The sequence below is a fragment of the Notolabrus celidotus genome, chromosome 19 (assembly GCF_009762535.1).
Source record: "Notolabrus celidotus isolate fNotCel1 chromosome 19, fNotCel1.pri, whole genome shotgun sequence".
Classification (NCBI taxonomy): Eukaryota; Metazoa; Chordata; class Actinopteri; order Labriformes; family Labridae; genus Notolabrus; species Notolabrus celidotus.
Window position 1 is genome coordinate 3,580,684 of NC_048290.1, and position 25,939 is coordinate 3,606,622.

A 25,939-nucleotide genomic window follows, 5' to 3' on the forward strand; every position below is an offset into this window, starting at 1 on the left:
CCAGCGTGTTATTTTATCAGTGAAATTAATTTATCTCAGCATTTTGTAACATGCCTTGAAGTTGCCTGAAGGCTGAGCCACTGCGCATGCGTGTTTCGTCCTGGCTCCGGTCGCTCCGCCATCTTTGTCGGCTACCCATTGTTCAAACCTGGAGCTAACGGCGGCGGAAAATCACTTTATTCTGCGCCATAAAAGAACCTGACGGTGTCACAGGCAGCTGCCCGCGACAGTCGTGGATTTGCTCTCAGGGTTACGACTTGTTCTCGGCCAGCAAGTTCAACAGAATGGACGATGACCAGCCCAAAACCCTGTAAGTGTGTGTCTGCGTTATCGTTAGCTAGCTAGCTAACCGCTTGTGTTCGTCACGTCGCTAACATTCAGAGGAGGCTATGATCCTGTGCTCTGAAACGCTGCTCTGTTATTGACTTTAACACATTTATTTGTTTATTTTTTTAATTCACAAATACTTATATGACCTAATAAGAAATAAATACATCGTAATAACACAGCTAGCTTTGGTATATTCTGCACATTCATTAACACTGGCTAGCTGCTTCCAGAAAAATCTCAAATTAACGCGCCGGTACACACTGCTTAGGAAGGCAAAAACACAATAACCAATCAATTATTCCTACATGTACTCATGCCGAATCAAATATACACTTGACTACATCATAAATATGTTTAAATGACACCTCTACCCTCATGGAAAGGCATCACAATGTGAGGGAGAACATTGATCTGCGTGTTTTTTCAATGGAGTTTGGTGTCACCGCCTCCGTAATGTTTCTGATATTAAAGGCAAAGGCCTCAGAACATTTCAGTATCTGTAGATTTGCTCCCAGAAAACCTCACATCTCATATTTAATATTAATTGTGCAGCTACTTCAGGTTTGAATGCGGGTTATTTTTGTTACCAGGGTAAGATTAACTTAAATCTATTTAAAGCCAGCAGTGATGTAAGACAAGGTCAATAGCTGAGATTTCAATAATGTTGCTTGTCCCCAGATGCACTCCTGTGTTTGCCTGTAAAGCTGCTTGCTTATTAAACGAGGAATCATTTTAGCATTAGGATTTGTTTCATTGCCTGAAGACATTTGCATTTACTATAATCCCGAAGGTGGATTTGGGAATCTGCATATTGCTTTGTGGTGGTATCTGTTTTGGAGGCACAGGAAAGAGGGGGCTGCATTGTCACACAGGTTATGTAAATATGGATTTTAGAATGATTTGGTAGAAGAGGATTCAAACCTTAGAACAGAGCTGGGAATGGAGCACAATTACTCTATTATCAGGCAGGTAATGACATTTAGTGTTGGGGACAAATTTAGTTTGCTATTCTCAAACTAGGGCTGCAGGATAATGGGAAAAACTCACATTGCAAAATATAGTGTGAATTTAAAAAATACAGGGAATTAAATCACATGCATGTAATATGTTTTTAATGTTCCTGTATACAGTTAGAAATAAGTAAATAATGGTTTTGTGTATTTTCCAGTAACAAATCTGACACTAGGCCTTCAAGGTATGACAACAAAACACAGTAAGCCAACAGATCAGAGCTGGAAAGATAAAACAATTACTCTCTTATCAGGCAGGTAATGACATTTATTGTTTGGGATAATTTTAGTTTGCTATTCTCAAACTAGGGCTGCACAATATTGCAGAATATAGTGTGAATTTAAAAAAAAAACAGGGAATTAAATCACGTGCATGTAATATGTTTTTAATGTTCCTATATACAGTTAGAAATAAATAAATAGTGATTTTTATAATTTCTGACATACTAGGCCTGCAACAAGGTATGACAACAAAACACTATAACAACAGATCAGAGCTGGAAAGATAACGCAGTTACACTATTAACTTGCATGTAATGCCATTTATTGTTTTCTGTAATCAAACAAGGGCTGCACTACACTGAAAAGCTCAAATTACAATGTTTTAATTCTGCAAAATATATGGTGAATTGAAAAAAAAAATACAGGGAATTAAATCACATACATGTAATATGTTTTTAATGTTCCTATATACAGTTAGAAATAAATAAATAATGATTTTTATAATTTCTGACATACATCTGACACTAGGCCTGCAACAAGGTATGACAACAAAACACAATCTATGACAACAGATCAGAGCTGGAAAGATAACACAGTTACACTATTAACAGGCATGTAATGCCATTTATTGCTGTCTGTTCTCTAGGGCTAACTAGGGCTGCACTACACTGAAAAGCTCAAATTACAATGTTTTAATTCTGCAAAATATATGGTGAATTAAAAAAAAAAATACAGGGAATTAAACCACATACATGTAATGTGTTTTTTAATGTTCCTTTATACAGTTAGTTTTTAATTATTACTTTTATGATCACTATTTTAGCATTATATTCATTTATTTTATTTTTATTCTATCTTGTTTTTTTATTAATTAATTAAATGTATTCTTTCTGGTATTTATTTGATTTTTAATTAATTAATTTTCTTCATTTCATTTGGTTATTTTATTTGTATTCAAACGTGTGCTTTTTTAAAAATTATTTAATCAAATTAAATTAATTGTTTTATTTCATTTGTATTTATTTGATTGTGATTCTTCTTTTCTAATTATTTTATTAATTGATTTTATTTCAATTTTATTTTTAAGTATTTCATTTCACTTTCCTCTATCTTGTTTAATGTTATCTGTTGCTGTTGTTTTCTGACTTTGTTCTTATGTGAAGCACTTTGGGCTGCATGCTTGAATGCATGAATGGCGGATAGATGAATAAAATTCAGTGGAGTTGAGTTAGAAATAAATAATAATGGTTTCTTTTATCAATTCTGACATTAAGTGCATTTTCCAGTAACAAATCTGACACTTGGCCTGCACAATATCACAAAAGAATGTCTGTGCAATGACTATGATCAACACTGTGATATCAATAAGAAGTTTGGCATATAAAACAATATAAAAGAGTGCATTTAAACCAACATAACTCACAGTTTTTATTCTTTACTTCCTGTTCTTTATGCCTTACACATTACATGTATTTCTCCTGACTCCAGGATGCATCCAAAAAGCGTTTTTTTCCCTCTCTTACTCATCACCAATTAATCTGTAGTCACCTGACAGCTGGGTAAAGCTTAATTTGACTGCATTAAAATGGTGTTAAAGCATTACCATAAAAACCAGGCCTCCATTTAAAAGGTGAAATACTCACGGAGGGAGAAAACATTTATTTTATACATTAAATCATTTCAGAATATATTGCAATTCATTAATATTTTTGCAGTTGGTGCACATATTCATATTGCTGTATTGATAAATATGTTATTTACTGTGCAGCCCTATCACACAGGTTACATAAACAAGGATTTTACTCTGGTTTTGTGGCTGAGTATTCCAACTTTAATGCAAAAATATGCACAATTATAATATGATCAGGCAGGTAAGAGCAAAGAGCATTTTAAACACAACATAATAGAAGAGTATGAGTCAAGCTAGCTCACCTTAACCTTCTCAAAACAAAATACTCCCTTACTGATCTAATTAAAAAGTCTGCACATGTGCAAAAGGATAAAAATGAGAGTCAACATCCCAGTGAAGGTCAGCACACCCTGTTTTTATGACTACTTGCACCCCAACCCAGTGTTTGTAACTCCCTCTCCTCTCTCCATTTGTTTGTTTGTCCGTTTAGGTATGTGGGGAATCTGTCCCGGGACGTGACAGAGGCCCTCATCTTGGAGTTGTTTGGCCAGATTGGACCTTGCAAGAGCTGTAAAATGATAGTAGATGTGAGTTCAAGTGTCATCTTTTAACTTCAAGTTCATGTTTTTCCACCTCTTACCTGGAATCCTAGGATATCTGTCTTTTGATACTCCACAAAATAACACTTCTTCCTGCCTCTCGTGTTCTTATTTGGTCACTTTCCTTCCCTCCTTTTTTTTCACCAATGGCTAGAAATGTTGCTGAACCTCGTGTTTTGAAGAAGAAATTAAACTGCTTCTTATTTGTGTGCTGCAGCTCGCATATCTGCTCTCAGAGTCACTTCTTCTGTGTCCTGAGAAAATATGTTGCTATTCTCCTCAAGACTCCTTATCTGACTTACAAACATGGACACTCATGTGGTCCAACAACTGATAGCGAGCAGGCTCTCTTTCCTGTGAGAGATGATGGCTAAGTGTGTTGTGGGTTTAATTCTAGCCATGGCTCTCTGGTGCATTTCCTGCCACACTTTAACTTTCTCTAGAACGTAAAGGCCAAGACTCATCTGAGAACAAAGCAGTGCATTGCAGATAACAAGCAGTTTTAATATCTTGTCCAAAACCCTATGTTATTAATGTTCTAAGACAGCAACAACCTATAACAGAGCGTGGTTTCTCTTTTGGTTGTTGCTGCATATCATCGCACAAATAACCTGGATTTAAAAACATCTATTTCTGGAGGAAACATCTTCTGTCTTTCATGTGGTCAAGGTTCATTTACAATCTTTGTGTGTGTTACATTGTTTGGAGAACAGCAAGCCAAGACAAAAATAGAGAATTCATACTTTTATAGGATGATTTCAGCTGAGCAAATGGACACACTTCCATAGCACATTCCCAGATTTTCAAACTACTAAAAGCACATTTATACTACATATTGCATCGACCCTGTCACACCCAATTCATAACAATTGTTTACAAGAATAGCAGATCTAGATCGTACCCTTTTAATATGATTTATAAAGACCCAACATCAAGACAAAATACAATCTAACATGAGCAGAGCACTTTGCAGCATTTATCAAGTTACAGCTGCAAGGACAGACTTCCTTTAACAGGCAGAAACCTCCAGCAGGACCAGACTCATGTTAGACACACATCTGCTGAGACCGTGTTGGGGTTGGAGCGAGAGAGCGCGAGAGAGAGAGAGCGCGCGAGAGAGAGAGAGAGAGAGAGAGCGCGAGAGAGAGAGAGAGAGAGAGAGCGCGAGAGAGAGAGAGAGAGCCTGATCTTATCTTAATCCACTATGAGCAGAGCACTTTGTAGCATTTATCAAGTTACAGTGGCAAGGACAGACTTCCTTTAACAGGCAGAAACCTCCAGCTGGACCAGACTCATGCAGCCCTGTTGGGATTTGAAAGTGGGATAGAGGGAGATGCAGCAAGAGAGACTGATAGAGACCTAGAACAACAACAATGAAGTGCCAAACAGCCCGTTGAATTAACAACACTCACACATCAGGTGTATCTTGAGGTGCCAAAGGAGACTGGGACAGGTAGACTCCTGGAGCTCAGGATCAAACACTTAGCCATAGCAGCCACAACTGAGTCAGATATTGCATCATGATCAAATACAACACTTATCACGTTAAGATTAATGATTTAATAGCCTGTCAATACAAATGGAAAAGCGATGAATAAATTATTTTCACTCATACAGCGCCAAATCAAAACAAATGTTATCTGAAGACTATTTCCAAACAGAGCAGGACTAGATTGTACCCTTTTAATATTATGTACAAAGACCCAACATCAAGACAGGATCAGATCCAGTCCCATCTTACAGACAGGACTCAGTCTGATCTCATCTTAATCCACCATGAGCAGAGCACTTTGCAGCATTTAGCAAGTTACAGTGGCAAGGACAGACTTCCTTTAACAGGCAGAAACCTCCAGCAGGACCAGACTCATGTTAGACACACATCTGCCTTGAGTTGTGAATCATACTGCACTTCTAACAACCTTCACTTCTTCTGTCACTCATCCCTCCTTCATATAAACTCATGAGACGTTTAACCTGCATGCTGACTCGACTTCACTGGAAGTAATCTTGATATTTCTGATTCTCCCCCACAGACAGCAGGTCACGACCCGTACTGCTTTGTGGAGTTCTATGAGCATAGACATGCCACTGCCACAATCGCAGCCATGAATGGTCGGAAAATTCTGGGTAAGGTAAGCAATCATATCTCCTGGGTGAGTCTAACAGAGCGAGGCTGGGTGGGTGAGGTCGACATGATAAATCAGGAAAAACTTGTATCGTATTAAGGCTTATCTTCCTGCTTCACTTCACTTGATTTGTTTTCTTCCCTTGTGCACGTTACTGCTCGGTGCACAATCTGAACTGTCCCGGACGAACAACAGACTTCGTAACCTCCTGCCGTGTAATCATAAGGGTTCTGAAATCATGAGAGTTAGCTTCAATTATTTCCTGTTTTTGTCTTCCTCTTGTAGATTAACACACGTCAGTAGATTGCTGTTTGTCACAACATGAAACCCATGCTCTTCCTTCAAGTTACACTTTATTAAAAACTGAGTTGTATTCAGTTTATTTGTAATTTTCAGAAGCTAAGAGGTAGAAATGCTTTTGTTTCACTAAATCTTGAAATCATAAATGATTCAAATCTGGCCCGTGTTTATTTTTTTTGCTCCGGCGCCGAAGCCGTGGATATTTAATTAATATTTGATTAAGCCGTTCTGCAGCATTAAAACTCAAGACATTAAAAGCAGACGCTCAGTTTGTTGTTTTTTTGCAACAACTTCAGCTGAAACCACTTCTTGTTTTCACGACTGATTACTCTATTATGTTCTCACTGCATTGGTTGTTTGCAGAAATCCAAGCTTGCTACATTTAGGTGTCCTACTTTGTTGTTTTTAAAACACAGCCTTTATTTTAATGCAATTAGAAAACTATAAAAACGAGCAAATATTGATCTTTGAGAAGCTGAAATCTGACTTCAAATGCAGCTATGAAACAAAGAATGGAATAAAATATCAGGTGAATTTCAAGTCATCTTTTTCTAGTTATTTAAGGCTGATTTATACTTCTGCGTCCAATCGACGGCGTAGCCAACGTAACTACCATAGACTGTATATATGCCTTTTCTTATTGTACGGTTTTGAAGCCAAAATATCCCGTTCCAGAAAGCTGCCATCTTTTAAATTTTCTGCAGCCAGAGTCTCCGCTCTACATCGCACCGTCCCGAGGTCCTACAGAGTTTCTCTCTACGGCAGCTGTCAATCAAATCAAACCTGGATGTAAAACCCCGTTTTTAAACCTCTAATAACTAACGAAGAAGAAACTTTTCAGAAAGACGAGACCTTGAACACAAAACAGTCAAATAAAACTACGTATCACCACAGCATACGGAGGTGAGAAACATTTGTACGACGTGTATTTATTTTTTAAAGTTTGACCGCAGTCCCTTTCAAATCAATGAGGAGACAGTTTTTGACCCATACTGCAGCCAGCCACTAGGGGGAGCCACATTTGTGGAGGCCTCACTTCGAGCCGAGCAAGATGACATTCATTTTATATACAGTCTATGGTAACTACGTGTAGAATCAAAGCGGACCGCAAGCCTTGGGATTGGTCGGCTCGGCGGCATCATGTCTGTATGATAAACAGCAACATGTATCAGCTGTAGAATAATATAACACGCTCTGAAGCTCTGTGGAAAAGTAAACAGAGATCGTAGTGGCGACCGGCTATCAGAGAGACCACACTGCCCTCGAGCAGAGAATTGCTGCGCGACACAGACACATCGACGCACAAGTATGTGGTGCTCATGTCCGCTTCAGCCCCTGCTGCACAGAAGTATAAATCAGCCTCAAGTTTCTAAAATAAGAGCTTTATCACAACATGATGGTTTACTCTTTATTCTAGATGTCACAAAACCTGCCACCATACAACCTTTGATTCCACTCAGGGGCCTGCAAATGAAGCGAAACAGTCTTTCCGTTGAGCACAATCAGAAGTGACAAAAACCTGCTCATTTAAAGCATTTTATAACACCTCAGTTCATCGACCCTCTGTGTGTTGAGAGCTGTTTGGATGAGCTGTCACTGCATCAACATTTTCAGTTTGAAATCACACGCTTTCACAGCTTCTGCAGCAAACATGAAACATGAGACAGGTTTACAGTCGGGATTATTTGCAGGCCTTTGTGTAAAATAACATCATGCATACTCATAAACTGATACCTCACATCATGTGTTGATTCAACAAAGTGCTGTGTGTTTCTGTCACTTCATACAACATGCTGCAACAACTCTGCTTTATTAAGGTTTTCCTTGAGTGAGTTTCCGTCTGTGTCTGAGTTGATTTAACCCGGTCCTGCTGTATGATAATGTTATGTGTTAACAGTCTTCTATCTACTACGATTGTTGCTCTTCTGTGCCCCTTACGTTTTTACTGCTATGTGTTCTTCTGCAAACTTATGTCCACATAGAATCCACATAAGAGCAACTTTAACAGAAATACATTCAGTTGAAAATATTTTATCCTCAACAGGTATTGAAGGACCATTTGAGGAGTATAACAAGTTCGTAAAAATCACTTGTTTGTAAGTCCCTTGTTATTTGGACCTTACTTCCTACAATTTTTCTCCAAATTTTTACTAGACTGAGACTGATTTGTTCCTGATTATGAAGGTGATATCCCATAATATTCTCCACTGTGTTGTACTGTTTTATGAAGTAATGCAAAGGTTTGTAAAATTAGATTATAACTCTGGATAAATCAATTTGTAGTGGTGGTTTAAGTAGAACCGAAGTGTGGCATAAAGAGACCACTTTAGTTTAAAAAAAAAAAGAAAGTTCTCAACCACAAAAGTAAAAAACTGGTGTGTGACAAAACCTCTAATCAAAGAAAAAGCACCTTCCTCTAGTCCACAAAGATCCTTCAAGTCTCACCTCTCCTCCTCTTCCCTCGCTCTCGACGTCTGTCTCTCTTGCAGGAGGTGAAGGTCAACTGGGCCACGACGCCAACCAGCCAAAAGAAAGACACAAGCAGTAAGTAGAGCGTCTCGAGCGCTGTGGCGTGGTGCCTATAGATCAGGGGTTCCCAAACTTTTTAGTCGGTGACTCCCAAAATAACAGTGCCAGAGACTGGAGACCCCCCACTGTCCTGATGTGGCTAAATGTTGCTCACAAGGCCAATCCAAAAACCTACAGATATCTTTGTAATTTAAAGAAGGCTATAGCAGGATAAGTTCCTTAGGGGTCATGTGGCAACAAAGTAAAGAAGAAAAATTGATGACGTTTTATATCTACATTGTTGTATCTAAAATTTAGCTAAAAGGATAAAGGATGCAATTTTATATCATTCTAAGTTTTTATTGATTTTTGGAAGGCATCTTGCGACCCCCACTTTGGGAACCACTGCTCTAGATGATGCAATTTTTAAAAAAACAACTGTGTTAAAGATTAAGGAAGCACCTTTGTGTTTATGAGCATGTGCGAACAATAATAATTCCTGCAACAACAAATGTGTAGACTAAAATTTGAAGGAGGAATTGTGCGCTAAACAGCAATGTTATAAGGTAGTAGATCAAGTCATTGAATTCAGTCTTACCTCTTGTGATAGATTTTTAAAAATGTCTTTGGTTTTAGTTAGGGCTGGGCGATAATTAGATAACGATAATTACCTTGATATAATTTTTCTCAATATAAATAAAGCAAATGTTAGATAAAAATTTTATATAAATAAACATGTAATTACACCCCCAGTCACTAAAAAGGAAGGGGGCACTAATGGGCCTTGAACGCTTGTTGCCAACCAACATTAAACAGAAGAAGATGGCATTGAACAGCCAATCATGTTCCAGGATGAGAGGTAGGCGGGGCTTAAAGACATTCGGCGCTCAAACGAGCGACAGCGACACTGAAGACAACTCAAAACCTAGCAGCTCAAAGCAGAGTCGTTACTCTGACACTGAGTCGACTCTGCTTTAACTATTAACTTAACACACTTCATTAAATAAACTTTCAGGGTGTGGGTAAAGGAAGAGCACAGAGACAAACTGTAAAACACGTTTAATGTCCACCGCAACTGTAGAACTGAACGCTGAATAACCGTGATACATTCAATGCACTGTGGGAAACAACATCACTGCCTGTAACCCTTAGTAATTTTATAGGGGAGTTAACAACTCAAAACAATACTATATAAGCTGAAACACAGAATACAATTTCATATATATTTGTTGTGAATGTAAATCAAATTAGAGAAATAACCATAATCTGAGAAAAATAAGAATCTACAAACTAAAACTTCACTAAAATCTAATTTTACATTAACAACCTGCTTCCTGTTTGCATCGTCAGAAATGATGGATTCAAGAAGCTCATCAGAAAACTAATTCCAGAGACAAGTTAACAAACCTTCTTCAACTTTCACTCAGGAGCAAAAATCTGCTTTAAATTTAGATGAAATAATGATTTCATGTTTATCATGATAATTATTTACATCAACTGATGTGAAATATTTGACAGTGATAAAATAATTATTAATATCGCCCAGCTTTAGTTTTAGTCTCTACTTTCAAATTAGCACTTTGAATTGCATTTTTTTGTATGACATGTTTTCTATAAATAAGACTTGATTGATTGATTGATTGATTGATTGATTGATTGATTGATTGATTGATGTGTCTGTGTTTTTCTGTCTCCTCGTAGGTCACTTCCATGTCTTTGTCGGAGATCTAAGTCCTGAAATTACCACAGATGACATAAGAGCAGCTTTTGCTCCATTTGGAAAAATATCGTAAGTGCGCCCTCATTTTGAAATCTTAATAAATGTTTAATTTATATATATAAAAAAAAGCTGAATCAGGCATCTCTCAGACATTAAAGGTTGTGGAACTTATGGGATATGAGTGGCCAGTTAATCCACATTGAATCCACTTTTATTAAGCACACTTTTTAAAGTCTTAGCCTTACATTTGCAGCTACAGTTGCTTCAGAACAAGCATTTTATTACATATGCTTTATACTTAAATATCAATCATGCTGTGTTTGTCCACAGGGATTGTCGTGTGGTGAAAGACATGGCCACAGGTAAATCAAAAGGCTATGGCTTTGTCTCCTTCTTCAACAAATGGGTAAGTGTACAGCTCAGTGCCCATGAGTAAGTGGACGGGGAAATAAATTGCCAGGTTCTGATTTTATTGTTGTGGTTTTTTTAGAGGCACTCTTTACAGTCAGCTGTCTCGTGTTTGTCGGTGACTCTGGAGTTTTGTGCACGCTCTGTGTTTTCAGGATGCAGAGAACGCCATCCAGCAGATGGGAGGACAGTGGCTGGGCGGGAGACAGATCAGAACCAACTGGGCTACGAGGAAACCTGCTCCTAAAAATACAAATGAGAGTAAGTTCAGAGTAATCAAATCACAGGCGGATTAATTGGCTGTACCTTAACCCTTTTAAAGAGGCTCAATGGAGGCATGCTCAGTTGTTTCTTTAACTCATAGTGGAGTAAAGTCACTGATATCCTGGCACAGTATGCATGTTAGTTAGAATTAGGCTGTTTTCTTACAGCGTTTTAAATCATTAAGATAAGATAAGATGAATCACCCAAACAGCTTTTTATCATTTAAAGAACATTTCCTAGGGCGAGGCTGTTTCTCTCTCTGAGCAACACAGAGAGACTAATGCATGCTTTTATCACCAGCAGGCTGGACTACTTTAATGCTCTCCTTTCTGGTCTTCCAAAGAAAACAATTAAACTGCAATTAATATAAAATGCAGCAGCACGAGTTATAACAAAGACCAGAAGGAGAGCACACATCACGCCTGTTTTAAAATCTTTTCATGTTGATTTTAAATTATTTTACTAGTCTTTAAGGCGCTGCATGTCCTCGCACCTGACTACATCTCAGCTTTTAGTGTATAAACCAGGAAGGCCTCTCAGATCCTCTGGCTCCTCTCTTTTATTTGTTCCTCAGAGGAGAACTAAAACATTAGGTGAAGCTGCTTTCAGCCACTACGCTCCTAAACTATAGAACAGCCTGCTGGAGGATCTGAGAGGAGCTGATAGGGATATTGAGACTTTTAAATGTAAACTAAAAACGTATTTATTCAGTCTGGCTTTTATGTAGAGTTTAACAATTGTATTACTTACTTTTTAGTGTTATATTGATTTAAATGTTGCTTTATTATTTTATTAATTTTAACTGTATTTTATTTTTATTTATTTATTCATTTATTAATTTATTTTTAATTATCTCCTCATTTATTTACATTTTTAGCCTTAATTTTATTTTCAACTCTCATCCTTACCCTTTTTGAATTTATTTATTTTAACTATTTATATTCTTATTATTACTTTGATGCTTTAACTTATTTTAATTACACATATTTTTATTGTTGTTGGTGTGCATTAGTCTCTATTTTAAAATCCATTTTTGTTTTTTAATATGTCTTTATGCCATTATGCCGTTCTTTCTTGTTTTCAATCGCTGTAAAGGACTTTGGGTTGCATTTGATTTGTATGAAAGGTGCTATATTAATAAAGCTTGACTGCTTGAAGATGAGATACTACTTCATTGAACCCCAGGGGGAAATTCGGTTATTGCAGCAACCCAGACATAAGTACAATCGAGAATAAGTTTCAATAAGTAATAATAAAAATATTTAGATAAAGATAGAATACAAATTTAAGATCTAAAGAAATGTTACAAATTGTTTAAATAGTGGTAATTACAGGCAGTATTAAAAATAATGTAACTGTAATTAAATATCATTTGTTTGTTGTGTCTCCGTTCAGCACCCAGTTCCAAGCAGCTCTCCTTCGACGAGGTGGTCAACCAGTCCAGCCCCAGCAACTGCACCGTGTACTGCGGTGGAGTCACAACAGGACTGACAGGTGAGTCACGTTTTGTCTGGATGAATTAGCCGCAGGTCAAAGAGCACCGCGTGCACGTGGAACTTATTATAATACCCGTTTTTATTCTGTTTGCAGAGCAAACAATGAGACAGACCTTCTCCCCCTTTGGCCAAATAATGGAGATCCGTGTTTTCCCCGACAAAGGATATTCATTCGTGAGGTACGCTCGCTCTCTGACGCGCATGTTCCCGTCGACCTCTGCAGGGTGACCTCATTTTAAACTCTCGTCTGTGTTCAGGTTCAACTCCCATGAGGCAGCCGCTCATGCCATTGTGTCTGTGAACGGCACATCCATAGAGGGCTATGTGGTGAAGTGTTACTGGGGGAAAGAAACAACAGACATGGTTAGCCCCATTCAGCAGGTACAAATGCCACAGGTATGTACCAGAACTATCACGACTCTTTACGACTCGTCTCATGGCTCCTTCATTGCTTCATCCTTAATCTAATTCTGTACAATGTTGATGCAACGTGATCCCCCCCCCCTCCCTGCATCCTAAAATATTCCTCCGTATGTCAGCAGAACACGGTGAGCTTTGCGGCGCAGCCCTACAGTCAGTGGGGTCAGTGGTACGGCAACACGCAGCAGATTGGTCAGTACGTGCCCAATGGATGGCAGGTGCCGAGCTATGGAGTGTATGGACAGACCTGGGATCAGCAGGGCTACAAGTGAGTTACACGTTCAGAGGGACAGCTTGAGGAAGAAACTGTGACTAAACTGTCTTTCTGGTTCCTTATCAGACATGCAAATTAAAACACTTGCAAATCTAGTTTTTATGTAACATGTCACAACCAAGACACTAAATTAGAGAATCAGACGTGCTTCATATTGCCTACAATAGATGTGTTAATGCCGCTTTTATTGAATTACTTGTTTCTTTTTCACCATAATAAAACATGGAAGATCTTTGTGGAACTTCTAGATTTCCTGCAAATGCAAATTAGACTTCACACAAAACATTTAGATTCACTTTATGATGTGCCAGAGAAAAGGAGGCCATGGCCCAATCTCAATGTCCACCCTCAAGCACTCACTGACTTTGAGGCGCGCTCCCTCTAAAACCGTGAGGGCTTAGGACTGTCCCACTGTCAAATCATTAAGTGTGTGAGGGATCTCTCTCAGACTTTTTGAGCCCTTTATGCACCCTTTCCTTAAGTGGGCATTTTTGCAGACTTAGCATAAGGGAATTACCCAGAGAGCATTGTGACGTGAAACACAGGATTAAATGTGACAGTAAAAAAGAAGCATAAAAGTTGCAATGAAATGTACAGGTAAAAAAGTTTCCCTGTAAGTATAAATATAGAAAACAGCCTCAATCTATTTATCTTCACAGATATTTGTATAAAGTATAATTTATATATTTATATAATTTAAATAATGTGGGAAGAGCCTGGATCACATGACAATCAGGCAGTCAGGCCCTTAAGCGCCTTGAATTTGAGGAAAGTAAAAACTGCAATAAAAATTCCTAATATCGCTAAGGTGAGCTGGTGACGTCATGCAGGTGTGTGAGAAGTCCCATTCCCAGTTCTACAGTTTGAGCCCTTACAGCCTCCTGCCATCAATCACTTTCCAGCTGATGTCAATAAAGTCAAGAAGGGCTCAGGGCTTAGGGTGGACATTGAGATTGGTCCCATGACTGCAACTTATATTATCACATTTTGTGTTGACCTCACCCTCAAAGCTCTATATGGCATCAAAACTACACATTAAAAAGTATAGATCAGGTTGTACTGTGCCTTTAATACTTTATTTTGTGCAGATTACAAACCTGACTGCAATCCATCTTATCTTGCACATCTGGGATAAATGCCAATCTGCTGTTGTAGTTCATTGAAGCTATTTTAACATTCCAGATATGCCAGAATATTATTTTTGTGCATTTTCATTTCATCCTTTGTTCCTCCAAAGACATGTTTTCTCAGTTGCATCTTCATGTGTGTAACCGTGTCGTTTCTGTTTCCTCCTGCAGTCATTTACACGCTGGCGCTGGATGGACAGGAGTGGGAGCGATGAGCAACGGGGGAATGGTGGAGCCTGGGCAGGGAGTCAACGGGACGGTGCTAACCAACCAGGCCGGCATGAGCACTGCCGGCTTCCACACCCATTGATCAGTGATCACAGTAGCCCTCTCTGAGCCTCTGAGGCCACATGGATGATACTCTGCTGGGGGGAAGGAGCCCTTTTAGATGTGCTCTCTCTGTTACCACACAAATTATTCTGTTAGTGAGGCTGGTGCGCCATTTTATCAACCTCCACCAGCCCATAACTTAACCCACTGCCCAAAATCTGCAAGTGTACAGAAATCAACCCACATCAGAACAATTTAACACTGTTAATTACAGCTATCGCTAATGCACCTTGCATTCCTGGGCCCATTTTATTCTTTGGCGTATTTTTGTAATGCCTGCAGATAACTGGCCAAATGTAAATTATTCAACCGTGTCATGATATTTCTAGCACAGCCACATTTTAGTTTAGAAGAAAAAGAAGTGTTCAGTAATGAAATATATAGTAAAACACCATTTTTTTTGTTTTTGTTTTCAGCCCCTCAGAGCCAAAGAGCAAGGGCAGAATTTTATACCAATGTTTAACAATCAAAACAGGGAGAAGAGGGTACCAACTTTGCCACAGGAAAGACTCCACAGTCCATCGTAATGTATTGAATAAGGGTGCGATTTTTATTCTTTCCTCAATTGGAACCTCGTGCAGCCTGTTTCTAAAGTGAAAAAACAAGTCTGAGGAAGTTCTCAGGGTGTGGTGAGGTCATTCTGTGAAGAGTAGGATATCACTGAGTAAGAAATAGGCAGGTTGTGGGGAAAGTGGACGACATAAAATAAGTACAAATTTCTGCGCTCCTTCTTAGATTCATCTCCTGGAATGGACTGAATTCAAATCTGTGAATAAGAAAATGTGTGTGTGTGCTGGCGTGTGTGCATGAACTCTGATGCTTTTTACACACAAGACAACGTCCACTTTCATCTCCCCCCTGAAAAACTTAAAGGACTACTCCATACTTTTTGCTGTCATAATTATTCTCCAAAATGCTGACATTGTATAAAGAGCTTTTTGCCTTTTTCTGTTCAATTTGGGGACTGTCTTATAAAGAAACGTTGCAGTGACACCATCGAATCATGTGACATGTGAGACCTTTTATGTTTGTTTATAAAAGTGGCTGTCAACTGTCAACATTATTTTTTAAATTAGATTTTCAATATCTCAAATAAATCAATTGCAGGGATTACTGCCACTCTTATCTTACTTCTAGGCAGACAATATTGCACAAATACTTAAGATTATCTTTTCAAAAAAATCAAATAATAGGGATTTTTTTTTTATGTTTTTGCATTCCACTTTGTTTTGTTATTTGCTTTGGAACTCTGTTTTATGTGACAGTCTGTTCAGTTGTACTGAATCTGTATAAAGACAACGTGTTACTTGCTTCTGGTTGAGGTAATGGATTCCAGAAACAGCTGTTTGACAGTAGCATCCCTGTCCAGTGCTGGTCCGTGTACAGTTAGAGAAAGAGTGAGGTTTGATTCTTCCAGAGGACGAGCCGCATTGCTATGTAATGCAAAAAAAAAAAAAAAGCCTTTCGATCGACAAGTAATAACATAATTTAAGTTATTCTGTTATCCTAAATGACGATTGTTTTTATAGATAAAGAAACAACCTTATAGGATCAGATTTTTTTGCACTGTGGCCACCATCATTTTTAATAGAGTTGGAAAAATCCATTGTGTTGCCTTACTATCAGTGAGTTTCTTTTAATTTAACCAAAAATTCATCCAAGAGTAGGCGGTGCCTAAGAATGTTTTCAACCTATGTTTTGGCAAGGCAAGGCAAGTTCTGTTGATGCTTCAGTAACATGGTTTGAGTTTTTGCTTTGTCCCATTAAATTGCTGATGCTTAAAACAGCTCCCATTTAACCTGTTTGAATCCTATCTTCTATCTCCTGCTTAACAACAGATTGTATGTCACATATTTTGATTCTTAAGGTCCCAAAAACTTGTCCGGTAATATCACTTCCAAGGTATTGAGAGCGGGGCTGCAACCTATCATTCATCCTCAGTTTATTTCCTGCAGTCAGAAGAAAATTAGAAACCAGTAAGGAAGGAAAGCAGCAGATCATATTTGGGAAGCTGTCATTAGGAAGTGTTCGATTCGATGGTTTTAATTGGTTTAGCAGAGATATTTGATTAGTATTAGATTAGATTAGAGAACTTTATTGATCCCCCGTGGGTGAAATTCATATGTCACAAGGGTCTGTTCACAGAATCAACAAACAATAAGACAGTACAGTCACAAAAACACCACAAATAACAAAATCACACCATGTGAGGCCTAATTAACAGCTATGGGTCAGAGCCATAACTACAAATCCTGCAGATAAAAAATTTGGTGTTACAATAAGACCAAATTGCTTCATAAAGTGCAAAGCAGTTGCATGAATCTTCAAGAAGGCATCACCTTTTCTAAATTGCATCATATTTTGTAGGATTATTACTTGTTATAACATTTTCTAATGGGGAAAACTTATAAAACTGGTTAAACTTCAGTAATTAATATTAATTATGGACATGGCGTGCTGTGCAGTGCGATTAAAACAAGCATTTAACCTGTGATGAATTAGCATTTTACTTACAGTTGTGCCCATAAGTTTACATACCCTGGCAGAATGTATGGTTTCTTGGGTTTCTGTTGTCTTTATGATATAAAAAAGAGTAAACGCAGTTGTTTGATTAAACAAAAAAAATTGCTTCACCCACCCACTAACCATGAGTGGAAAAAAAGTTTTTCTCTTATCATTCATATTCTCTGAAAAATGGCAAAAAAAAAATCACAAATTCTGCCAGGGGAATGTAAACTTATGAGCACAACTGTACACTTGTGTCCAGGGGGCAAAATAAATGCAATATATTATCACTTACTAAAGGTTAATGCAGGAAAAAGATGGGCGAAATAAGATAAGATAAGATATACTTTATTTGTCTCCCATTGGGGGAAATTCTTATGTTACAACAGCTTACAACACAGGACAGGGGAATACAACAATGTACTAACATAGTTTAAAAATATAATCATAATAATAGCAATGACAAGGGTAAAATAAAATATAATAAAATAAAATAGAATCAAATAAAATATAGTAAAATAAAATATAGTAAAATAAAATATAATAAAATAATATAGAATAAAATAAAATACAATGTAATAAAATAGAATAATAAAATTAAAATAAAATATGGCATCTATTACAGACATACACACTATGTACACTTCTATCTGATAAATAGATAAGGTAAGTTATTGCATGATAAAATAGGTATTTTTTCACTTTTTGGCAACAATTTCGATCAAAATAAGAGTTTAATTTACATTAATATAATATTATAGACATTAATTACATTTTATAAGCATACAGTGGAAATGCAACCATATTAAAAATGTTTAATGTGATAAAAGATGAGATAGCTCCCTTATTCAGCTATTTGCCCGCCTTTCCACAAAAACTACATTTCCCATGAGTCACAGCGCCCCCAGAGTTCGACCCCGCCCATTTTTGCCCACGTGACCACCTCTGACCAATCAGGAGTGTCGTTACAGGCGCAATGCGGCTGTCGGGATGTAAGAAGGAATGGCGACGGTCGAGACGGTTTTGGAGGCCAGGGTTGAGCTGGATTTGACTAAAGAGAAGAGGAACACAGGTAGTTCACACATTCCATATGATGAGCTCACACAGGAAGGTCCTCTATAACCCTGCTGTGTGTTGTAGTCAGGTGTTGCTTTATATAAAGTGATGGATGACACATTAAAGCAGGAGGCATTTACAAAGCCTTTCAAGTGTTAATAAGCTAGTTAATATGTAAGTTAATATAAAAAGAGGAAGATATTAAAATGAATTATATTTCTTTGATGCAACTTTTGTGCAGAAATATAGAATAAACATAATGTCATCTCTTATTTGCACATTTCTTTTTCCTTGTTTTGAAGGTTTGAAAACCTGAATTTGAACTCATGGAGATTCCCAAAATGGAAACAGAAGTGTCAGTTTCCTCCTCATCCACTGTGGTCTCCTCCACTCAGACGTCCCTCACCCCTGTGAACCTCGCAGCCAAACAAAGAGATAGCAGAAGGACCACATCCAACACGCCCGCCTTCCTCTCCAACCTGGGCCGGGCCACCCTGAGGGGCATCAGGAAGTGCCCGCAGTGTGGCGTCTACAACGGGACGCGCGGGCTCAGCTGCAAGAACAAGTCCTGCGGGATACCCCTCAGAAACGCCACCACGGGGTGCAGGAGCAGCAGGAAGAGTGCTGTGGAGGTGGTGAAAGTTATAATAGACAGTGAGGAGAGAGGAGGCAAGGAGGGTGCAGGAGGAGGAGGCGTGCTCGGTGGCTCAGGTGGAGGTGTGCAGGTGTTTTCAGTGTGTCACCGAGGAAGAGGAGCCACAGCCACACAGCTGGGGTTTGTTGAACTTGTTCCCACTGACACTGCCATAGCAACAGGTGACGGTGCAACCTTGCTGACCCGCATCAACTTGGGTCGCTGTTTTCTTCCAACATGCAGGCAGGGTCAAAGGTCAAACCAGGGGGAGTCAGAATCAGCGGTTGCCAGTTCGAAACAGTCCTCAGACAGCCTGTGTGTCCACATAAAGCAAGCCATCGAGTGTCAGAGCCGGGCCACGCCGCTCACCTTGAAGAGCTCCGTCCTGGAGGGGCTGCAGGCCTCCATCCAAGCCAGGGAGGAGCTGTGGAGGCTGGCCACAGAGTCTCCAGGCCCCCTGGTGCAGCGTGTCACCAAAGACACTTTGGTGGTGAAGTGTCACACGGACTCCCAGCATCCTCTGGGGCTGCTGCACCTCACTGTAGGTGCAGGAGGGCTGTCAGAGGTTCCAAAGAGTGAGAGGAAGAGCAGAGAGCAGCAGCAGCAGCAGCAGCAGCAGCAGCAGCAGCAGTATGGCGTGTTTCACTGCGCCTGTCAGGTCACCACTAACAGCAGCAGCAGCAGAAGAAGTAAACCTGGTGTTGACGGAGCCAACGCTCATCCTCAGACGACATCCCAGCCCTGCCTTCACTTCTACGCCTGTGTGTGCGCCTTCGCAAGTGATGAGAAACTGGCAGCAGAGTTCGCTTCTTTCATCAGCTACACCCCGAGTGGTACGCTTACAGGGCTTCCCCTTCAATTTCAATGGATTTCGAATGTTTAGACAGTTTGGAAGTTTTAGTGAAAGAGAAAAAAATGTTAAATTTTCTTTGCGAGGCCACTTTTCAAACAAATCTCATACTTTTATTTGCTATCACATCATGTTCATTTCGCCTAAACTTTTGCAGCTTACAGTCCTACAGTCCTTCAGTAAATTCTTCCATGAAGGTTATTTTTTGTTCATGAGGTGTTTATTAACATTTTGAAGGCTTGCTGTGTTCTTAAACTTGATTGTACTAACAGTGGTATTTATTTTTTAAACCTGCCCTCAAATTATGACACATTCAGTATATCAAAATAACTTTTGCAACTTCTCCTGTGAGATAATTAAAGAAAAAAAACCAAAATCAACACTTATAATAATAAAATAGGTCATTTATAAGCTCTTTAATAATACAAATTAACCATCAAACTTTGTGTTTAATCTGGAGCTATTTTATAAATTGGAAAAAACAGGCTAACTCCTTTCTAGTATTTGTGGTATGCTAAGATAACCATCCTGTAGCTCCAGCTTCTAAGTGTTTCAGCATCAATGTAGTGGCTCTAGTTTTCAGTTTTCTAATCTAAATGTTTTTTGGTTTGTCAATTTTTTAAAATAAAAGTGTGATCACTAAGTGTTTTATATGAAAAAAATATTGCAATTTGTTTTGTAAACAGTAGGGATGCTCTAGTTTGCTAGTAATTTAAACAGAAATTAAAATTCTAACTAGCCAACAAGTCAAAAGACAAGAAAAACTAATTTAGCACGAGTAATTCAACACAGGTAAAGTCTCACAACTTCAACATGATTTCAATAACAGTGGTATTTATTTTATAAGCCTGCCCTCATTTATTTAAATGTAGTGGACACATTTATGACACATTCAGTATAACAAAATAACTTTGGCAACTTCTACTATGAGATATTTAAACAAAATAACCTCAAAATAACACTTATTATAATAAAACAAGTCATTTATAAGCTGTTTAATGAAAATAATCAACCATCAAACTTTGAGTTTAATTTGGAGATATTTTTTAATTTGGAAAAAGCCAGGCTAACTCCTTCCCAGTTTTTGTGGTAGGCTAAACTAATCCTGTTTAACCGTCTAGATCAGGGTTCCCAAACTTTTCAGCCCACAACCCCCAAAATATAGGTGCCAAAGGCTTGTGACCCCCACTGTTCCTCACAGTGATTTAATGTGGCTTCATTTAGCTGGTCTGCAGAAAATTTGCCTACCTTTATGAGCATGTGTCTGTGTTTCCTGTGCTGTTATGAATGAACCTGCTGCTACTGATGCTTTTGATAATTAACTGTTCACTAACACTAAACTTAGGAGTCATCTGGGAAAAAGAAAGGCAGAAAACTCATTACATTTACTATTTTCAAGGTTTTATTTCAAGTTTAGCTACTACTTTTGTCAACATTTTCTACTGTAATAGTTAAATGTAATAATTTTAGATAACTTAAAAAAAAAAAAAACATTCTGGAAGACATCTCACGACCCCCCATTTGTGTCTCACGACCTCCCAGGGGGTCCCGACCCACACTTTGGAAACCCCTGGCCTAGTAACTCTGGCATCATTTAATCATGCTGTCAATTAAAATCGCACATCCCTCGTACAAAGGCAAAAAACTTACATATGATATTAGCTTTTTTTTGTTGCTTTTTTAAAATGTTCTTTTATGGTGTGAGAGTAAATATTTTTATTTAACATTTTTTTTAATGCAATTATTATTTATGTACTGTAATTTTTCTCTCTGCATTAGATAAAGTCTCACAGCTTTCCATTTGTTTGTTTTTTATGATGAAATGTAGAAAAATCAATGACATATAATTGAAAAAATAAGAATGTAGAAACAACAAATTATAATTTCAGCAGGCCTCATGTGCACACCATATTTGACTGGGTGCAGATTTCACCCTGCAGAGCTAAGCTGCAGCTTCCCATTAAACACAGAGATATAAGAGTGGAATAAATCTACTTTATTTTAATATTCATTATTTCCTCTTTAATGTTTTATGTGATTCAATGTGACCTTTACCTTACTAACTCTTCCTCTGTGTGTCCCCTCCTAGGTGTGCAGCAGAACTCCTCCAGCAGAGTAATCAGCTCCAGTGAGAAACCTCTGCAGCAGGCCGATCCCGTCAGCTCTCATCAGAAGTCAAAGAAGCTCCGCCTGGATGAGTCTCTTCCAGGTATTTTTATAACAACACATCCTCACAGATTTATTAATGCAGGATGATTCTCCAGAAACACACGTGTCTGAATCTTCCATTTGTCCCTCCTCTCCTTTCTCTTTCTACCTTTCTCTTTCCCACCCTGTCGTTCTTTCATTTCCTGCCCTTTCAGCGGCCTCTCCCTCTGGGCCGGGGAGAGAGGGAGTGTCGGCCTGCGGTCTAAAGAAAGCCGGTCAGAGGAAAGCCCCTGGCGCTGGCGGGCTGAAGGCTCCAGGTGCTGCCCCTGTGCCCGCCTGTCTCCCCGCTGACCCCCCTTCACTCTCTGCCTTTTCATCTCTCTGCTGCCTGAATCTGTCCGTCAAAGAGCCTTACACCGTCTTTGACATCTGTCTCTATCTTTATCATTCCTCTGTTTAATCCCGCCGCACTAATCCTCATCCACTATTGAAAAGAACAGAGTGTCACTGTAGTGGACACACAGAGCGTATTTTAACATTTAATTTGTGGCGTACAAAACGTGTCCAGGCCTTTTAATTACATCTGACAGGCAGGAGCTTAGAAACTTAAAGGTTAAGTACGTGGTTTGTGGGTGGTCCCCTTAGAAACAAAGCAGATAATGAATGTGTGTGTGTCTCCGTGTGTGTGTGTGTGTGTGTTAGGGAGTACCCAGGTTGTGGATGAACATGCGGTGACGTTGGGGTTCCATCAGTGGTTGGCGAGTGTCACAGAGAGGATCCACCAGACCATGCACTACCAGTTTGATGGTAAAGCTGAACCAGGTTTCATACACTGCATGTTTTAAACTCATTTCATAATATGATACATTTCTGACTCAGAGTTTAAGAAACAATCTGACATTCTTGGATATAATGTATAGTTTTTACTCTCTCAAGTATCTTTTTATTGTGCAATTATATTACATATATTTCAGATATTCCATTCAGGTCTCATTTATAACTTTTTGGTTAAATGATTCTTTGATTTTACAAGTTTAACTGTACATCAAATCCAATAAGAATCAATTACTGATAAAAGCTTTTATTTTATATACGTTTTATTTTATTATATCACAGAAAAATAAGATAAATAAGAGCAGAAATAAATAAATGACTAAAAGAAAAATAAATGAATATCAGTTAAAATAGAAATACATTAAATTAAAAATAAAATTATTTAATTAAAGATGAATAAATCAGTTCAAATAAAATTGAGAAATTAAATAATATAATAAAAAACTAAAATAAAAATAATTAAAAAAACAAAAAAATAAATTTGTTTAATATTTTTTGCTCACAATAACAAAATAAATAAGAGCAAAAATAAATAAATGAATAAATAAGTTAAAATAGAAATATATTAAATTAAATTAAAATGAAATAAAATAAATAAATAAATAAAAGATGAATAAATCAGTTCAAATAAAATTAATAAAAAAAACAAATATGTTTAATCTGTTTTTGCTCACAATACCAAGGTAAATAAGATAAAAGACAAATACATGAATAAATCAGTTAAAATAAAATTAGATTTTTTTTATTAAATAGATAAGTAAAATAAGAATAAAAATGAAAAAAAAAAGGAAATTTGTTTAATCTGATTTTTCTCACATTAAGACAACTCCTTCATCATTTCTTTCAGGGAAACCTCAGCCTCTGGTGTTCCACATCCCTCAGGAGTTCTTCAACGCTCTGCAGCATCGTTTGTCATTAGGCTCCAAGAAGAAGAGACTTCCCAACCTCACAACAGGTGGAACATAATCATTACAACTTTATATACTGTACAGTATTATAAAGTTTTTACCTGCAGTGTTTCCTCCAGTGTTACCCTCACACATTTGAACAAACACTGATCCTCCTCTTTCTTCTTCTTTGTCTTTCTGTGTTGACTTCTAGCATTTGTGAGGAATGATGGACTTCCTCTTGGCTCTTTCTCCAAGTACACCTGGCACATCACCAATCTCATGCAGGTCAAACGCATCTTTGACACCCCGGAGGTAACCACTCGCTTTCAAAATATAGAACACAAACAGACACAATTCAAGGCTGATAAAACTGCACCATAAAAACAGCTCAGTTCAAATCTGTCAAAGTCAGTAAAGGAAATATTCTTCTGTATTAACATTGAGTCTCTATTAAGGAAATAAAGTGTGATAAGGCTGAGTTGTTCCTGCTCTGTTGTTAATGAAGCACATAATGGTTTGTCTCCACCTCACTGTCTTTCCACCAGTTGCCTCTGGAGCTCTACCAAAGCTTCGTGAAAAACGCAGACGGCTCTTATTCACGTTTTCGCTGCCTCGAGCCGCCGCCTGAGCCGGAGCTACCAGAGGCGTGCAGGACGGATCGACCGCAGGCGATACGACCCATGGAGCTCCGCGCCTTCCTCAAAGCTGGTGAGAGTTTACACCTGCACTGATTTAGAAAGAAACCTACGCACATTGCCTGACGAGCAGCACCTCAGAAATGTAGCTATGCATTGAAACGATGCAGACTGCAAGCACTGTGATTGGCTGCTGGGTTGCATCGTATTCAAGGATACGATGCAACCCACTCTCTTGTCTTCTGTGCAATAACTTCATTTATCACCTCCAACTTGTGCACAAAGAAGCAAAGAATGTAGCAGGAATGGAAACTGATGATATGACTAGCATAGAAACTTTACTGCAGACTGGTATTTGTGCAGAGTTTTGCAGAGCGACCTGGACACTCCAACGCTGAAGTATGTAGAGCTCATGACAGCATTGAGTCAGCACAGAAGTATAAACCAGGATTAAGAGGTCAGTCCGCTCAGCTGTGTTTACATAAACCTCATCCCTCTCTGTAGGACCAGGCTCTGCAGATCAGAAGGATGCTGGTCCGTTCGTGATCGAGTGGATCCCCGACGTTCTGCCTCGCTGTCAGATGGGAGAGCTCAGGATCAGCTTTGAGTTCGGACACCAGCAGAGCGGTCAGACGGATCCCGGCGAGAAAATGAGTGCGGCGGAGAAAGGAGGTTGTAACAAGTCCGACTCAAACGTTACCAAACACAAAAAGGGCGTTGAGATCCTTCAGGTGGTCGTGTGATTGCTCATAAATCAATTAAAGCTGCCTGTCATTAATCATTCATATATCCAGTATATCCTTATTTATTATGCAAGGTATTGATCACCAATTGCTGTATGAATAACACAGTATGATATTGATCTTAGACAATCTAGACTGTGGTGAAGCTCTCAACATGAAGCTTTTGTTTTAACGCTGTGTTCAAACGATGTCTGTAAATTTGTATGTTTTTAATATATTTATTCAATTTTTACTCAACAAAGATTTCATCAAATGAAAATGAGAAAAAAACAATAATTTAAACAAAATTGTAACTTTTTTATGACTTTGATAAAACTTTTCTAAGTCGTGTCAAAAGTAAGTGTTGGCTCTTTTAGGTAACAGATTCCCTGCAGACTTTCCCTCATGATGTTAAAAACATGCTTTTGTGTTGAAACTCCCAAAGACTGATGTGTATCATGTTTGCTTTGCTCTGTAAGAATCAAGCAAATAAATCTTATTGTGGAAAACAATGTTTTTGTCCAATCCATGGTGGTCCAAGTACCCGGCACACCTTCAGAGGTCTTGTGGCGCCCATGTGTGATCAGGTTAGAGCTGTTCCAGTCCTGACCTGACGAGAGGGGGCCTAAATGACTGTATGCTGATTGTTGTAGGCCTTTTTTATGACATATAAGTCACTTAGTCCTTTAACTTTTTATTATTACTCCTCCAGCTACAGTACATATGGATTCTCACCACTAGAGGGAGGCATAAGCCTGCTCTGGTTCTCACAGGGGACCGACCCAACAAAGCTTCTGGAGTAAACACAAGCAGAAAGGGCTGACGATATGAAAGGACGAGTACAACTGCCTTTAATTTGACAGAATGAACAAGTACAGAACAAAATTTGTTCCTTTAATGT

The 25,939-nt window shown here is 38.4% G+C and overlaps 2 protein-coding genes across 5 annotated transcripts; both read left to right on the plus strand.

Annotated features, from left to right (window-relative positions):
• The first annotated feature begins 75 nt into the window (after positions 1 to 75).
• LOC117830883 (nucleolysin TIA-1-like) lies at positions 76 to 16,562 on the plus strand. 2 transcript variants are annotated; one of them, XM_034709209.1, is made up of 12 exons: positions 76 to 310; positions 3,683 to 3,779; positions 5,825 to 5,923; positions 8,707 to 8,761; positions 10,427 to 10,514; positions 10,776 to 10,851; positions 11,009 to 11,114; positions 12,513 to 12,611; positions 12,708 to 12,792; positions 12,871 to 13,009; positions 13,156 to 13,301; positions 14,606 to 16,562. In XM_034709209.1, exons 1-12 carry the CDS (start codon positions 285 to 287, stop codon positions 14,742 to 14,744), a joined length of 1,155 nt encoding a protein of 384 aa, XP_034565100.1. In that variant the 5' UTR covers positions 76 to 284; the 3' UTR covers positions 14,745 to 16,562. The 2 variants fall into 2 exon arrangements, with proteins under 2 accessions (XP_034565100.1, XP_034565099.1); XM_034709208.1 differs by having other exon boundaries at positions 78 to 310; positions 13,153 to 13,301.
• A 1,670-nt stretch (positions 16,563 to 18,232) lies between these two features.
• Positions 18,233 to 25,550, plus strand: c19h2orf42 (chromosome 19 C2orf42 homolog). Of its 3 annotated transcripts, none has more exons than XM_034710366.1 (9): positions 18,233 to 18,341; positions 18,628 to 19,792; positions 21,899 to 22,018; positions 22,173 to 22,274; positions 22,660 to 22,764; positions 23,639 to 23,746; positions 23,893 to 23,993; positions 24,227 to 24,389; positions 24,821 to 25,550. In XM_034710366.1, the coding sequence occupies exons 2-9, from the start codon at positions 18,652 to 18,654 to the stop codon at positions 25,057 to 25,059; spliced, it is 2,079 nt and encodes a 692-aa protein (XP_034566257.1). In that variant the 5' UTR covers positions 18,233 to 18,341; positions 18,628 to 18,651; the 3' UTR covers positions 25,060 to 25,550. The 3 variants fall into 3 exon arrangements, with proteins under 3 accessions (XP_034566257.1, XP_034566259.1, XP_034566258.1); XM_034710367.1 differs by lacking the exon at positions 18,233 to 18,341 and adding an exon at positions 18,380 to 18,499; XM_034710368.1 differs by lacking the exon at positions 22,173 to 22,274.
• Positions 25,551 to 25,939: the final 389 nt, after the last annotated feature.